Source organism: Eucyclogobius newberryi, unplaced genomic scaffold (genome assembly GCF_026437365.1).
Source record: "Eucyclogobius newberryi isolate DKJ021-1_F unplaced genomic scaffold, fEucNew1.0.hap1 SCAF_8, whole genome shotgun sequence".
Classification (NCBI taxonomy): domain Eukaryota; kingdom Metazoa; phylum Chordata; class Actinopteri; order Gobiiformes; family Gobiidae; genus Eucyclogobius; species Eucyclogobius newberryi.
This window is the reverse complement of record NW_027316500.1, coordinates 28,985,441-29,001,146: the sequence shown is the minus strand read 5'-3', so window position 1 is coordinate 29,001,146 and position 15,706 is coordinate 28,985,441. Positions and strand designations below refer to the sequence as shown.

Below are 15,706 nucleotides of genomic sequence, written 5' to 3'. Positions count from 1 at the left end.
AACAAATGACACCAACAAAAGCTGTTAAGTGTCGATACATTTAAACATCTTCACGTGTGACCCATCTTCCTCTCGCTCTCCTGCAGCCGCGGAGCCTGTTTTATCTGGACTTGCTTGAAAAACAGCTTCAGTCGCTGTCCCTGGCTCACCTGGCGCTGCCCGTGTTACACCTGGCAGAGGTCATCGCTCACGACCTTTTGGACCGGAAAGACCTCGCCCAACTTTACAGACTCAGGTGAATATCTGTGCAATACGATAAAAGAAGGAAAAGAAGTAGTGATTATGTGGCCCAAACTGTAACTGTGACTCCTTTTTAAGCTTTACATGTTGAACTGTTTGTGCAAATATCATAATCGTAATGTGATTAAGTTGAGATATCGGTATTTAGGATCGGAAATATTGACAAAAATTTAAATCTCAATCCCAGTAACGATATAGAATAGAAATTTGTTAAAATGTAGTTGCGATCTAAGAATGAAAAATGCTAAATTCCTATAAAATTGCCGACAAAAGTGCAGAAATATCACTTAATGCCCTTATTTGGAACTTTGTTTTATATTAGCTCTTTAAGCAGAATTTTAAATTATTTTTTTTAACTATGTACTTGATATTCAAAATGTCAAAACAACATTCCCTATATTATTGTTAACTGGATTTAGGGGCTTTTAAATGTAGTTCTGTTTTAATCTTTCTTAAATGTGTCTTGTCTAGTGTAAATCTGTAAATGTGCTGCAATTCACACTTTGGCCCCGCCCACACTTCTTTTTTTTACCTGTTTAAATAAAGGTTAATAAATAAATACATTAAAAACTATCTATATTTCGATCATTTGCCCACATCCAATTGAAATAAAAAAGCATTACAATTGAACAGTTGTATTGGTGGGATTTGGACAAAAATATATCAAATCAAGGAACGCGTACATATTTAAATCATTCAATGTACGTTTGAAAGGATTGTGAAGAGCTGTTGTGAGCTGAGAGTAGAGACACATTCACCGTATCACGAGAAGCTCCACAGTCTGGTGAGAATCCACCAGCGAGAACTGATCGGGTGAGTTTCCTCTGTCTCAGTCTTAACCGCTCAGTCCGTTATCTGTATAAGTCATAATGGTGTCGACGTGTTACAGGTGCAAGAGAGATATCCTCATTTACAAGGAGAAGAAGAGCCTTGATCGAACTCACAAGCAGGTCAGGCCTTGAACATGTGCAGTATTTCCATAAAGGACGGCGTGCTCGGCTCTGACAGTGTTAAGAGTTCTTTTTGTGTGTGTTCCAGGGTCAGAGCGATGCACTCTGGGAGGACGAGTGTGCTCAGCGTGTTTGGCTGGACAAAGCAGACGCCTGCCTCAGTTTGGGGCTTCACGCTCAGGCCAAACACCTCCTGGAGGAAGCACGGTCAGCGGCAACAGTGAGTCCAGCTCCGGTCATTCATGTCCAGCAAATGACAGCACAGAATAAACTGCAATAGATCTGAGTTTGTCACCTCGGGCAAAGCCAGCTCAGATAGATTTAACTTCTGTATTGAACAAATGTAAATATGACAGATTATTGCTGCAAAGCTCATTTACATCTGCAGGGAACACAACAATAACAACACACACACACATTGGATATTAGTACAACACACAAAATGTCACAACTGTACGTTTCTTGCCACCACATGATTTTAAAGTTGAATAATGTGATATAATTTACTAGTTCAAGTTTACCTTTTTACTCCTGTTTATTTAGCTTTCTGTAAGAAAATCTTAACATAATTGAGGTCAAATTATTATAGGTAAATGTTGAAAATATTAATATTCTCATTTTATTTAAGTCAAATGTAATGTAAAACCCGATCCGTGCTGTGTACATGTACATTTATACAAATAAAGGTCCCAATAATCTAGGTCCAATTAAAATGTATTGTTTATCTTATCTAGGTTGTCTGTTTTGTGACCTAATGTATTGATTTTTTTCATCAAGTTTTTATTGAATTGAGCATTTTGTCACTGACACCATCAGTGGCTCAAAAAAAAAGCACAATTGAAGGCTCAAAAAAAAAGCACAATTGCATTTTCCCCTAACTTTTCCACACATTTTCTCATCAATTAAGGCCAATTTGAGAGGGAAAAAAATGAAAAAATATAGATGATATAAATATAACCAGGAAAACTCATAGTTGTAGTCGTAATGATCAGAAATGAAGTATACATGAACGTAAAAACAATAATATAATCAATAGCGGCAATAACCACAGTAATACATTTTTGTATGAACTGTGATATTTTCTGCAGGAGTTTGCAGACCACATAAGCGCGGGGCGGAGTCTGCTCCGTCTGGCTGCTCTGGCCTGTGAGCAGCAGAACCACGCCCAGGCTTTGATCCTGTTGGACGAGGCCCAAGCCTCTGGAGGAGACCAAGATCACTGGTACCAGCTGACCCTGACCAGAGTCCAGGCCACAGCCGGACTCAGAGGAGAGCACGGGCGAGCAGAGGTACAGTTAATACAGCCTCATATCTGTGCAGGACGAGGTACAGTTAATACAGTCTCAGATCTGTGCAGGACGAGGTACAGTTAATACAGTCTCAGATCTGTGCAGGACGAGGTACAGTTCATACAGCCTCAGATCTGTGCAGGACGAGGTACAGTTCATACAGCCTCAGATCTGTGCAGGACGAGGTACAGTTCATACAGTCTCAGATCTGTGCAGGACGAGGTACAGTTCATACAGTCTCAGATCTGTGCAGGACGAGGTACAGTTCATACAGCCTCAGATCTGTGCAGGACGAGGTAAAGTTCATACAGCCTCAGATCTGTGCAGGACGAGGTACAGTTCATACAGCCTCAGATCTGTGCAGGACGAGGTACAGTTCATACAGTCTCAGATCTGTGCAGGACGAGGTAAAGTTCATACAGCCTCAGATCTGTGCAGGACGAGGTACAGTTCATACAGCCTCAGATCTGTGCAGGACGAGGTACAGTTCATACAGTCTCAGATCTGTGCAGGACGAGGTACAGTTCATACAGTCTCAGATCTGTGCAGGACGAGGTAAAGTTCATACAGCCTCAGATCTGTGCAGGACGAGGTACAGTTCATACAGCCTCAGATCTGTGCAGGACGAGGTACAGTTCATACAGTCTCAGATCTGTGCAGGACGAGGTACAGTTCATACAGTCTCAGATCTGTGCAGGACGAGGTACAGTTCATACAGTCTCAGATCTGTGCAGGACGAGGTACAGTTCATACAGTCTCAGATCTGTGCAGGACGAGGTACAGTTCATACAGTCTCAGATCTGTGCAGGACGAGGTACAGTTCATACAGCCTCAGATCTGTGCAGGACGAGGTACAGTTCATACAGTCTCAGATCTGTGCAGGACGAGGTACAGTTCATACAGTCTCAGATCTGTGCAGGACGAGGTACAGTTCATACAGCCTCAGATCTGTGCAGGACGAGGTACAGTTCATACAGTCTCAGATCTGTGCAGGACGAGGTACAGTTCATACAGCCTCAGATCTGTGCAGGACGAGGTACAGTTCATACAGCCTCAGATCTGTGCAGGACGAGGTACAGTTCATACAGCCTCAGATCTGTGCAGGACGAGGTACAGTTCATACAGTCTCAGATCTGTGCAGGACGAGGTACAGTTCATACAGTCTCAGATCTGTGCAGGACGAGGTACAGTTCATACAGCCTCAGATCTGTGCAGGACGAGGTACAGTTCATACAGCCTCAGATCTGTGCAGGACGAGGTACAGTTCATACAGTCTCAGATCTGTGCAGGACGAGGTACAGTTCATACAGTCTCAGATCTGTGCAGGACGAGGTACAGTTCATACAGCCTCAGATCTGTGCAGGACGAGGTACAGTTCATACAGTCTCAGATCTGTGCAGGACGAGGTACAGTTCATACAGCCTCAGATCTGTGCAGGACGAGGTACAGTTCATACAGTCTCAGATCTGTGCAGGACGAGGTAAAGTTCATACAGCCTCAGATCTGTGCAGGACGAGGTACAGTTCATACAGCCTCAGATCTGTGCAGGACGAGGTACAGTTCATACAGTCTCAGATCTGTGCAGGACGAGGTACAGTTCATACAGTCTCAGATCTGTGCAGGACGAGGTACAGTTCATACAGTCTCAGATCTGTGCAGGACGAGGTACAGTTCATACAGTCTCAGATCTGTGCAGGACGAGGTACAGTTCATACAGTCTCAGATCTGTGCAGGACGAGGTACAGTTCATACAGCCTCAGATCTGTGCAGGACGAGGTACAGTTCATACAGTCTCAGATCTGTGCAGGACGAGGTACAGTTCATACAGCCTCAGATCTGTGCAGGACGAGGTACAGTTCATACAGCCTCAGATCTGTGCAGGACGAGGTACAGTTCATACAGCCTCAGATCTGTGCAGGACGAGGTACAGTTCATACAGCCTCAGATCTGTGCAGGACGAGGTACAGTTCATACAGCCTCAGATCTGTGCAGGACGAGGTACAGTTCATACAGTCTCAGATCTGTGCAGGACGAGGTACAGTTCATACAGTCTCAGATCTGTGCAGGACGAGGTACAGTTCATACAGTCTCAGATCTGTGCAGGACGAGGTACAGTTCATACAGCCTCAGATCTGTGCAGGACGAGGTACAGTTCATACAGTCTCAGATCTGTGCAGGACGAGGTACAGTTCATACAGCCTCAGATCTGTGCAGGACGAGGTACAGTTCATACAGTCTCATATCTGTGCAGGACGAGGTACAGTTCATACAGCCTCAGATCTGTGCAGGACGAGGTACAGTTCATACAGCCTCAGATCTGTGCAGGACGAGGTACAGTTCATACAGTCTCAGATCTGTGCAGGACGAGGTACAGTTCATACAGCCTCAGATCTGTGCAGGACGAGGTACAGTTCATACAGCCTCAGATCTGTGCAGGACGAGGTACAGTTCATACAGCCTCAGATCTGTGCAGGACGAGCATAAATCATGTTTCTGCAGATCGACGACGCTGTGAAACGAGGATGTGAAGCGCTTCAGCACGTACAGGAGAAGCAGGTGAACAGAAGTGAAGAGGTGGAGTTCATGATCACGTCACTAAAGATGAGGTAAAATACGACTGATATATTGACTTTATATATATATAGCACATTGTATGAACTCGAATGTTTCTAATGTCCAGAAAACCATTAAAAACAAGCAATAAAACTATTTCTCTACCAGTGCAAAATAAAAGTAAAGCCTAAAACAATAAATACTTTAAATATAAACATAGTTGATTGAAACTGTCAAAATAAAATCTGTTTTTGTTTAGTTCTAATCTTACATTTATCCTATTTTCTTCACCCTAAAGTGACCTACTGCACACTGGAGACAAGTTAGACTTATTCTTTCACATGGAAAACGTAAGATAATACTACGATTAAGGATCTGGTCAATTTGCTGAACAAAACCATTTAAATAAGAAATCAAATCAAAGTAAATTTTTGTTGTGTCAGTAATAAATACCTGTGCATATCTCCAGTGCATAAAGTGCACTATAGGCCACATTATTCTACACACGTATATATGTCTGTGTATGTATCATGTGAAAAGGGAAGTCACAATATATAATTTCTGTGTTACTTTTATTGTGAGAAAAACACACAATGAAATAATGATTCTTCACAATTAGTGACATAAAACAAAAGTGAAATCCTTCATTTTCATTCATTCTAGTAAATTACTGTAATAATAGAACATATATCACACTTTCTGAATGCAAATATTTGGAGTGCTAATTGAAGTGGAAGTACTTTGCTTCTATAATAGTCAAAAACATTTTTAAATGTATTTATTTTTTCATATTGAGACCTGAATAGTCACGATTGTCGATTAAACAAATGATCTTGACCCCCTGTGTGCATGAATGGCCCTGTGACATGACGTTCCTTTGCAGAGGGGCCGTGGAGAGCATCGCTTTGGTCAGTGAAGCTGAACCTGGTCAGACACTTTTGCCTGAGGTTTTTCTGAGGCTCAAAAGTGACTGTGATAAACTGAAGGAATGTGAGCGACACTTCACTCTGCTCCAGCACCCAGAGCAGGCGGCAGAGGCCCTGGCACACTGCGCCCACACACTCAGGTACCAACGAGAGGCCCTGGCACACTGCGCCCACGCACTCAGGTACCAGCGAGAGGCCCTGGCACACTGCGCCCACGCACTCAGGTACCAACGAGAGGCCCTGGCACACTGCACCCACGCACTCAGGTACCAGTGAGAGGCCCTGGCACACTGCGCCCACACACTCAGGTACCAACGAGAGGCCCTGGCACACTGCGCCCACGCACTCAGGTACCAGCGAGAGGCCCTGGCACACTGCGCCCACGCACTCAGGTACCAACGAGAGGCCCTGGCACACTGCGCCCACGCACTCAGGTACCAACGAGAGGCCCTGGCACACTGCGCCCACGCACTCAGGTACCAACGAGAGGCCCTGGCACACTGCGCCCACGCACTCAGGTACCAGCGAGAGGCCCTGGCACACTGCGCCCACGCACTCAGGTACCAACGAGAGGCCCTGGCACACTGCGCCCACGCACTCAGGTACCAACGAGAGGCCCTGGCACACTGCGCCCACGCACTCAGGTACCAACGAGAGGCCCTGGCACACTACGCCCACGCACTCAGGTACCAGCGAGAGGCCCTGGCACACTGCGCCCACGCACTCAGGTACCAGTGAGAGGCCCTGGCACACTGCGCCCACGCACTCAGGTACCAGCGAGAGGCCCTGGCACACTGCGCCCACGCACTCCGGTACCAGTGAGAGGCCCTGGCACACTGCGCCCCTGCACTCAGGTACCAACAAGAGGCCCTGGCACACTGCGCCCACGCACTCAGGTACCAGCGAGAGGCCCTGGCACACTGCGCCCACGCACTCAGGTACCAACGAGAGGCCCTGGCACACTGCGCCCACGCACTCAGGTACTAACGAGAGGCCCTGGCACACTGCGCCCACGCACTCAGGTACCAACGAGAGGCCCTGGCACACTGCGCCCACGCACTCAGGTACCAACGAGAGGCCCTGGCACACTGCGCCCACGCACTCAGGTACTAACGAGAGGCCCTGGCACACTGCGCCCACGCACTCAGGTACCAGTGAGAGGCCCTGGCACACTGCACCCACGCACTCAGGTACCAGTGAGAGGCCCTGGCACACTGCGCTCATGCACTCAGGTACCAGCGAGAGGCCCTGGCACACTGCGCCCACGCACTCAGGTACCAACGAGAGGCCCTGGCACACTGCGCCCACGCACTCAGGTACCAGTGAGAGGCCCTGGCACACTGCGCCCACGCACTCAGGTACCAGCGAGAGGCCCTGGCACACTGCGCCCACGCACTCAGGTACCAGTGAGAGGCCCTGGCACACTGCGCCCACGCACTCAGGTACCAGTGAGAGGCCCTGGCACACTGCGCCCCTGCACTCAGGTACCAACGAGAGGCCCTGGCACACTGCGCCCACGCACTCAGGTACCAGCGAGAGGCCCTGGCACACTGCGCCCACGCACTCAGGTACCAGTGAGAGGCCCTGGCACACTGCGCCCACGCACTCAGGTACTAACGAGAGCCCCTGGCACACTGCACCCACGCACTCAGGTACCAGTGAGAGGCCCTGGCACACTGCGCCCACGCACTCAGGTACCAACGAGAGGCCCTGGCACACTGCACCCACGCACTCAGGTACCAACGAGAGGCCCTGGCACACTGCGCTCACGCACTCAGGTACTAACGAGAGGCCCTGGCACACTGCACCCACGCACTCAGGTACCAACGAGAGACCCTGGCACACTGCGCCCACGCACTCAGGTACTAACGAGAGGCCCTGGCACACTGCACCCACGCACTCAGGTATCAGTGAGAGGCCCTGGCACACTGCGCCCACGCACTCAGGTACCAGCGAGAGGCCCTGGCACACTGCGCCCACGCACTCAGGTACCAGCGAGAGGCCCTGGCACACTGCGCCCACGCACTCAGGTACCAGTGAGAGGCCCTGGCACACTGCACCCACGCACTCAGGTACCAGCAAGAGGCCCTGGCACACTGCACCCACGCACTCAGGTACCAGCAAGAGGCCCTGGCACACTGCGCCCACGCACTCAGGTACCAGTGAGAGGCCCTGGCACACTGCGCCCACGCACTCAGGTACAAACGAGAGGCCCTGGCACACTGCGCCCACGCACTCAGGTACCAGTGAGAGGCCCTGGCACACTGCGCCCCTGCACTCAGGTACTAACGAGAGGCCCTGGCACACTGCGCCCACGCACTCAGGTACCAGCGAGAGGCCCTGGCACACTGCGCCCATGCACTCAGGTACCAGTGAGAGGCCCTGGCACACTGCACCCACGCACTCAAGTACCAGCAAGAGGCCCTGGCACACTGCGCCCACGCACTCAGGTACCAGTGAGAGGCCCTGGCACACTGCGCCCCTGCACTCAGGTACTAACGAGAGGCCCTGGCACACTGCACCCACGCACTCAGGTACCAGCGAGAGGCCCTGGCACACTGCGCCCACGCACTCAGGTACCAGCGAGAGGCCCTGGCACACTGCGCCCACGCACTCAGGTACCAGTGAGAGGCCCTGGCACACTGCACCCACGCACTCAAGTACCAGCAAGAGGCCCTGGCACACTGCGCCCACGCACTCAGGTACAAACGAGAGGCCCTGGCACACTGCGCCCACGCACTCAGGTACCAACGAGAGGCCCTGGCACACTGCGCCCCTGCACTCAGGTACTAACGAGAGGCCCTGGCACACTGCGCCCCTGCGTCTCTTTGATTTAATTTGATTTAAGTCTCGTGCTGGATGTCCATCTGGTGTCACAACTTTACTGTGCATTCACCTATAGATATTTCCAATATAAATAACCCTTAGATAAAAATATATAACAGAAAATGTTGAGATAGTTCCAAATCAGAAAAGTTTTAAGATAAGATAAGATAATCCTTTATTGTCCCACATGGGGAAATTTCATTGGTGCAACGCAGGTAGATACAGAGGTAGATACAGAAGAACAGATCACTTATAGGAAGTCTGAAAAACACTTTCAGTAGAAGATCTCCTATAAATAAATAAAAACTCCCATAGACAAATAAATAAATAAATACCATTGCATGTGATCCCGACGGTAATTGCACATGAATATGTGTCACGACAGCACATAGATTGCACATGAATTTCACAGTAATTGCACATATGACAGAATTGCACATCAGTATTAGGTTAGGTCAGTATTGCGACGGGATAACGTGACGATCTCCGGGTAAGACGACTGTTCTCCGCAGTTTCATGAGTTCCTCCTTTGTGGAAACGCGGTACGGCGCCGGCCGGGGGGCGGGGCCGGAGCCGGGGGGCGGGGCCGGAGCCGGGGGACTCAGAGCCAAAACACATCGCAACGACACGACGAAAACACTCAATCCAGCCGAATAAAGTCAAAACAAGTTAATTTAAAGCGATTCCAGTGCGTGTCCCGATCGTTCGTGAAGTTCCTCTTTCATATAAACGTGTATATAAACGTGTATATAAACGTGTACCGACGACACGCCGTACTTTAGCGCGGCCGGAGGGCGCGGGGGGAGGGGCTGGTGGGCTCTCTCGGAGCTAGCTCACGTCACAACGACACAACGAACGCAACGAAAAACGCTCAAATCCAGCCGAAAAAAGTCAAAAACAGTTGAATTAAAAAACTATTCCAGCGCGTGTCCCTATCGTACAGTAAAATAGAAAAAAATATACTAACTATATTTACAAAATATAGGAGATAAAGCACAATAAGTGTGAGAAAGAAGAGAGAGCGTTTACACCGGGCTGCCAGCTGTACCAGCGCCTTATGACGTAATTCTTTGACAATTTTATTGTCAATGAACAGAATTCTCAAACATAGGAACTCGTTTTGGTGATTCAGTGCAACATAAAACATTAACAATGATTAAAAAAAAACTATATAAGTCAAAGAGAAAACAATTCAAATCTGCTATAGGATGAAAATAAAGACAGGCTTACTATGTACACAACATTTACAGTTGAATTTACAAATGTGGAGCAGAAAGTGAACAGTGCAGCGTGCGATTAAATGATGGTTAAAGTTGCGTCCGACTGTAACATCTACATCACACACTGACTCTAAAATGGTTTGATCACAGTATGAGGAGGTCATCTTTCCAAGCGCGCTGCAGGAGCTTCATCTTCTGACCCAGTTTTCCCTCTGGCAGGTTTTCAGCCCGGCACGCCGCAGAGACAGAGGAGAAACAGCGCCTCCTGCTGGACGCCCTGTCACAGATGCAGGCAGCTGTCCGTGAGCTTGAAGATGTGGCCCTGGAGGTGCAGAGTCTGCTCCCTGCACAGGAGGAGGTGAGCGACAAACACGGCTCCATCTGTGACGCTCCCACGGTTCAAGGGCTTCTATTTTCAGAGCTCATACTTTATGCATCTTCAGACCATAATTATCTTACATGCTCGTCTTTATAATTGTAGAGTTTGCTCAGATACTAATAATCGAGACTAAAACTAGTATCAAAAGTAAAGACTAATTTGATAAAGTATAAATTCTGAAATAAATGATGTAAACAGAACAATATTTCCTGAATAGTTTACATAATTCATGATGATTTATTAGATGTAAAAATCTCTGTTGTCTGTGTATTTGAATATGCAGTTTTGGTCAGCAGATGGCGCTGCTGTTTTGCAAAACGAGCTTCTTAGACACGCGCTGTACAATATTGTGTTCTACTTTAGTCCTTTTTATAATCGCATTTTTGCTTTGTTGCGCAGCAAAAGTTAGATCCTCACATATTTTATTCAATACACAGCACTCTATACAATTAATAAAAGTAATCACTGCATAATTATTTATTTTTTTACGTGAATACTCAGTTGTGGGAGCTGATACAAATGTGCTTGTTTGAGATGTGAAAAATGAACTTTCTTCGGTAATTCATTTTCTGGCTTGTGAGTTGTTCCTCGTGTCGTGTTATCGCCTTTGTGCCCTTTTGCCCCCAGAGCCCCGTGGTGACTCCGGCCGTGCTAGTGCGGCTGCTGCGGCTCAGGCTGGCGCTGTCCGAGCTCTGTCTGCTGGTGCTGGAGGAGCGCTGCGCCGAGCGGAGGCGCCAGGCGTCGGCCCGAAACAACAAATCTGCCGCTGAGGTTCTTCTGGAGGACTTCACCCGCGGCACGCCTGAACCCCACACGGTCCAAGAGGTCAAGCAAACACTTCTACTCCTGGTGTTTTAGTATGCGGCGGATGCGGAGGCCGAGGGCACAGTCTGGCATTTTAAAATCTTATCACCAATATCACCAGCCAAAAAATGCATAATAGAGAAGAAAAACACGTATATAAGTCGCACTGGAGTATGAAATGTGGTTGCAAGTGTGAAAATAACGAATAATATCACATACAAGTCGCACTGGAGTATAAGTCGCGCCAGCCAAAAAATGCATAATAGAGAAGAAGAAGAAAAATAGAGAAGAAGCTCCGAGATCTTCTGCTCTGTTTCGTATTAATCATCGGCGCACAATTTTTGAGCATTTCTGCCGTCAAACCGCGTCCTTTACTGTGTCGCTGCATTAGCATTTCGGGAGCAAGCTAGCTTTTGTTTACCTCCCCTCTGCGGACCACTGATATGATGAGTCACGTGTGCTGTTTGCGTGTGTACAAAGTTCTAAAACATGAGATGCCAGAAGCAAAAGTACTCGAGAGCAAGTTTACAGGCCAATAACAATACAAATCCTGCATAATATAGTATTTATTCTTTATTAGACATCAACCATGACCCGGGTATTAACCTTTGACACATTTAAACAGCATAATACTAATATTCAGCAGCCCTCCATCTCAACTGTAAATTATAGCCCCGTTACAATAATTACTATATCGACTCATCGTTCAACATATAAAAGTTGGAGCAATATATTTACCGTATATTCTGGACTATAAGTCGCACTTTATTTCATAGTTTTGGCCGGGGTGCGACTTATATTTATATTTATACTTATATACTTATACTCCAGAGCGACTTATATGTGATATTATTTGTTATTTTCACACTTGCAACCGCATTTCATACTCCAGTGCCACTTCTATATGTTTTTTTCTTCTTTATTATGCATTTTTTTGGCAACTTCTACTCCGGTGCGACTTATAGTCCGGAAAATACGGTATATCTTTGCTCTTGCGGGGAACTCTTTCCTTATTGTAATCGCGCGCAGAGATTTGAGCTGTAGAAAATGGAATAAGTCACTTCAATGACTCATTATGGACTCAACAAACCACTTGTTCGTTTGTCGTCGTGTTTCGTCGAGTATTCCACAGTTTTTCCATCGCACGTGACCTACAGAGACTAGATTGCCTCTCATATTGGAAGTCTGAGTGTGAATGTTAAATTTACCCAACAACGCCGGGTTTGCTAGCGCTCATTTATTATTAATAGATTGGATCGGGCGACTGCTCCGAGCGCAGAACGTGTCCATCAGCGCGTGAATGAACCGCATACAGCTAATATATTGTTTTCTCACGTCTATTTTCTCGTACCGCTCGATCCTTCCTCGCTCCGGAAACAAAAGCGCTTTGATTCGGTCCTGAGTCCGACTGAAAGCAGATGGAATCTTTCCAACGTATTTCAAAATTAATTCTTTAGATTTCATTCTTTAAGATTTCATTCTTTGGACTTCATTCATTAGATTTTCGTTCTTTAGATTGAATTATTTAGACCTCATTCTTTAGACTTCATTCTTTAGATTGAATTATTTAGACTTTATTCTTCATGGCCGTTCCACACCGCCGCGGCCGAAGCGTCCAGTTTACATTCAAAGTCTATAGTAAACGCGCGTCGAGCACGTAGTGCGTTATCCGCGGCGTGATTTCTTTGTTTTTGCGGCGCGATTGGTGCGTTTTCTTACGCTCTCGACGCTTTGAGCGCGCGTATGAGCCGGCCAAGGCGACGAAAGCAGCTTACGCAACGCGCTCAGATATGTTGAGGTCTCCTGCAGCTAAAGCGTAGCAGCCGCCGCAGCAGCCAATCAGAGCTGACGCTCCAGTGACGTACGTTTTTCCCCTCGCATTTCCGGTATTCCCCGCGGAATTCCCCAAGAAGCGCCACTTTTTCCTTGCTCGTCAACCATGGCAGACGAACGATTAATTGTGGCTGTTTGTGGGAGAAAGGAGCTGTACGATGTATTCACGGTGGAATACAGAGACCGGCGCCTCCGTGTGAGGCTTTTGAAAACCAAATACATGAAAACAACGCACTCGATATCCGCCATTTTTCACAATAAAAGGCCACACCGTCAACAACTCCACTGCTCATGCGACAACACCTCTACTGCGCATGTGCGCAGAGAGTTCAAGCGTGCCATACGCGCGCCTGTGTACAGGGGCCGGGGCGTCGATAGCGCGCGTACACGCGCTCAAATTCTGCGTCGGGCGCGATTAGGCCGCGGCGGTCTGTACGTAGCTTTAGACTTCATTCTTTAGATTGAATTCTTTAGACTTCATTCTTTAGACTTCATTCTTTAGATTGAATTATTTAGACTTCATTCTTTAGACTTCATTCTTTAGACTTCATTCTTTAGACTTCATTCTTTAGACTTCATTCTTTGGACTTCATTCTTTGGACTTAATTCTTCTTCTTCTTCTTCTTTGGTGTTTTATGGCGGTTGGTATCCTAGTTACATCACCGCCACCTACTGCAGCTGTACATCTTAGACACTGGCGTTGTATGACAGCGGCCGGCCTTGACCTTTCACCCCTCTGCCTTGCCAGGCGTGGCTGAAGGCGGGCGCGACCCTCGGGCAGGTGGCGCTGGGCCAGCTGGCGGCGATCAACAACGCTCGCCACCCGAGCAGCGCCGAGACCAGAGCGCGCGGCCTCTGTCTGCTGGGGAAGTATCTGAGGCTGCAGGCCACAGTGGAAGACCCCGCTCATGCACCCGCACTCTGGGACCCTCAGCAGCAGGTACAGCACTCTGGGACCCTCAGCAGCAGGTACAGCACTCCGGGACCCTCAGCAGCAGGTACAGCAGCAGGTACAGCACTCCGGGACCCTCAGCAGCAGGTACAGCACTCTGGGACCCTCAGCAGCAGGTACAGCACTCTGGGACCCGCACTCTGGGACCCTCAGCAGCAGGTACAGCACTCTGGGACCCTCAGCAGCAGGTACAGCACTCCAGGACCCTCAGCAGCAGGTACAGCACTCTGGGACCCGCACTCTGGGACCCTCAGCAGCAGGTACAGCACTCTGGGACCCTCAGCAGCAGGTACAGCACTCTGGGACCCGCACTCTGGGACCCTCAGCAGCAGGTACAGCACTCTGTGACCCTCAGCAGCAGGTACAGCCCTCTGGGACCCTCAGCAGCAGGTACAGCACTCTGGGACCCTCAGCAGCAGGTACAGCACTCTGGGACCCTCAGCAGCAGGTACAGCACTCCGGGACCCTCAGCAGCAGGTACAGCAGCAGGTACAGCACTCCGGGACCCTCAGCAGCAGGTACAGCACTCTGGGACCCTCAGCAGCAGGTACAGCACTCTGGGACCCGCACTCTGGGACCCTCAGCAGCAGGTACAGCACTCTGGGACCCTCAGCAGCAGGTACAGCACTCTGGGACCCTCAGCAGCAGGTACAGCACTCTGGGACCCGCACTCTGGGACCCTCAGCAGCAGGTACAGCACTCTGGGACCCTCAGCAGCAGGTACAGCACTCCAGGACCCTCAGCAGCAGGTACAGCACTCTGGGACCCGCACTCTGGGACCCTCAGCAGCAGGTACAGCACTCTGGGACCCTCAGCAGCAGGTACAGCACTCTGGGACCCGCACTCTGGGACCCTCAGCAGCAGGTACAGCACTCTGTGACCCTCAGCAGCAGGTACAGCCCTCTGGGACCCTCAGCAGCAGGTACAGCACTCTGGGACCCTCAGCAGCAGGTACAGCACTCTGGGACCCTCAGCAGCAGGTACAGCACTCCGGGACCCTCAGCAGCAGGTACAGCAGCAGGTACAGCACTCCGGGACCCTCAGCAGCAGGTACAGCACTCTGGGACCCTCAGCAGCAGGTACAGCACTCTGGGACCCGCACTCTGGGACCCTCAGCAGCAGGTACAGCACTCCGGGACCCTCAGCAGCAGGTACAGCACTCTGGGACCCGCACTCTGGGACCCTCAGCAGCAGGTACAGCACTCTGGGACCCTCAGCAGCAGGTACAGCACTCTGGGACCCGCACTCTGGGACCCTCAGCAGCAGGTACAGCCCTCTGGGACCCTCAGCAGCAGGTACAGCACTCTGGGACCCGCACTCTGGGACCCTCAGCAGCAGGTACAGCACTCTGGGACCCTCAGCAGCAGGTACAGCACTCTGGGACCCTCAGCAGCAGGTACAGCACTCTGGGACCCTCAGCAGCAGGTACAGCACTCTGGGACCCTCAGCAGCAGGTACAGCCCTCTGGGACCCTTAGCAGCAGGTACAGCACTCTGGGACCCTCACTCTGGGACCCTTAGCAGCAGGTACAGCAGCAGGTACAGCCGCCGTGACCAATGACGGCTCGCGTTACCACAATAATACAGTCTGCAGGGTTTTCAATAAAAGAAAAGGCAGTCCGGGAACACACTTTTTCTCCTTTGGGAATATTTCTTGGCCTGTTTCTGTAAATGTCCTGATGTTGCTCAGATAACGCCGCACAAAGCCTGCACGCCGCGCATTATGAGTTTCTGT

The 15,706-nt window shown here is 49.3% G+C and overlaps 1 protein-coding gene across 1 annotated transcript in view; it reads left to right on the top strand.

Moving 5' to 3' along the window:
- Positions 1 to 15,706, top strand: part of cfap46 (cilia and flagella associated protein 46) — a 108,087-nt gene that overhangs the window by 51,989 nt on the left and 40,392 nt on the right. The window contains exons 32-41 of the mRNA XM_072436325.1: positions 87 to 235; positions 955 to 1,053; positions 1,130 to 1,190; positions 1,279 to 1,410; positions 2,279 to 2,479; positions 4,979 to 5,085; positions 5,916 to 6,098; positions 10,224 to 10,362; positions 11,011 to 11,208; positions 13,769 to 13,960. Coding sequence (XP_072292426.1) covers positions 87 to 235; positions 955 to 1,053; positions 1,130 to 1,190; positions 1,279 to 1,410; positions 2,279 to 2,479; positions 4,979 to 5,085; positions 5,916 to 6,098; positions 10,224 to 10,362; positions 11,011 to 11,208; positions 13,769 to 13,960 — 1,461 coding nt within the window. The remainder of the gene's footprint in view (positions 1 to 86; positions 236 to 954; positions 1,054 to 1,129; positions 1,191 to 1,278; positions 1,411 to 2,278; positions 2,480 to 4,978; positions 5,086 to 5,915; positions 6,099 to 10,223; positions 10,363 to 11,010; positions 11,209 to 13,768; positions 13,961 to 15,706) is intronic.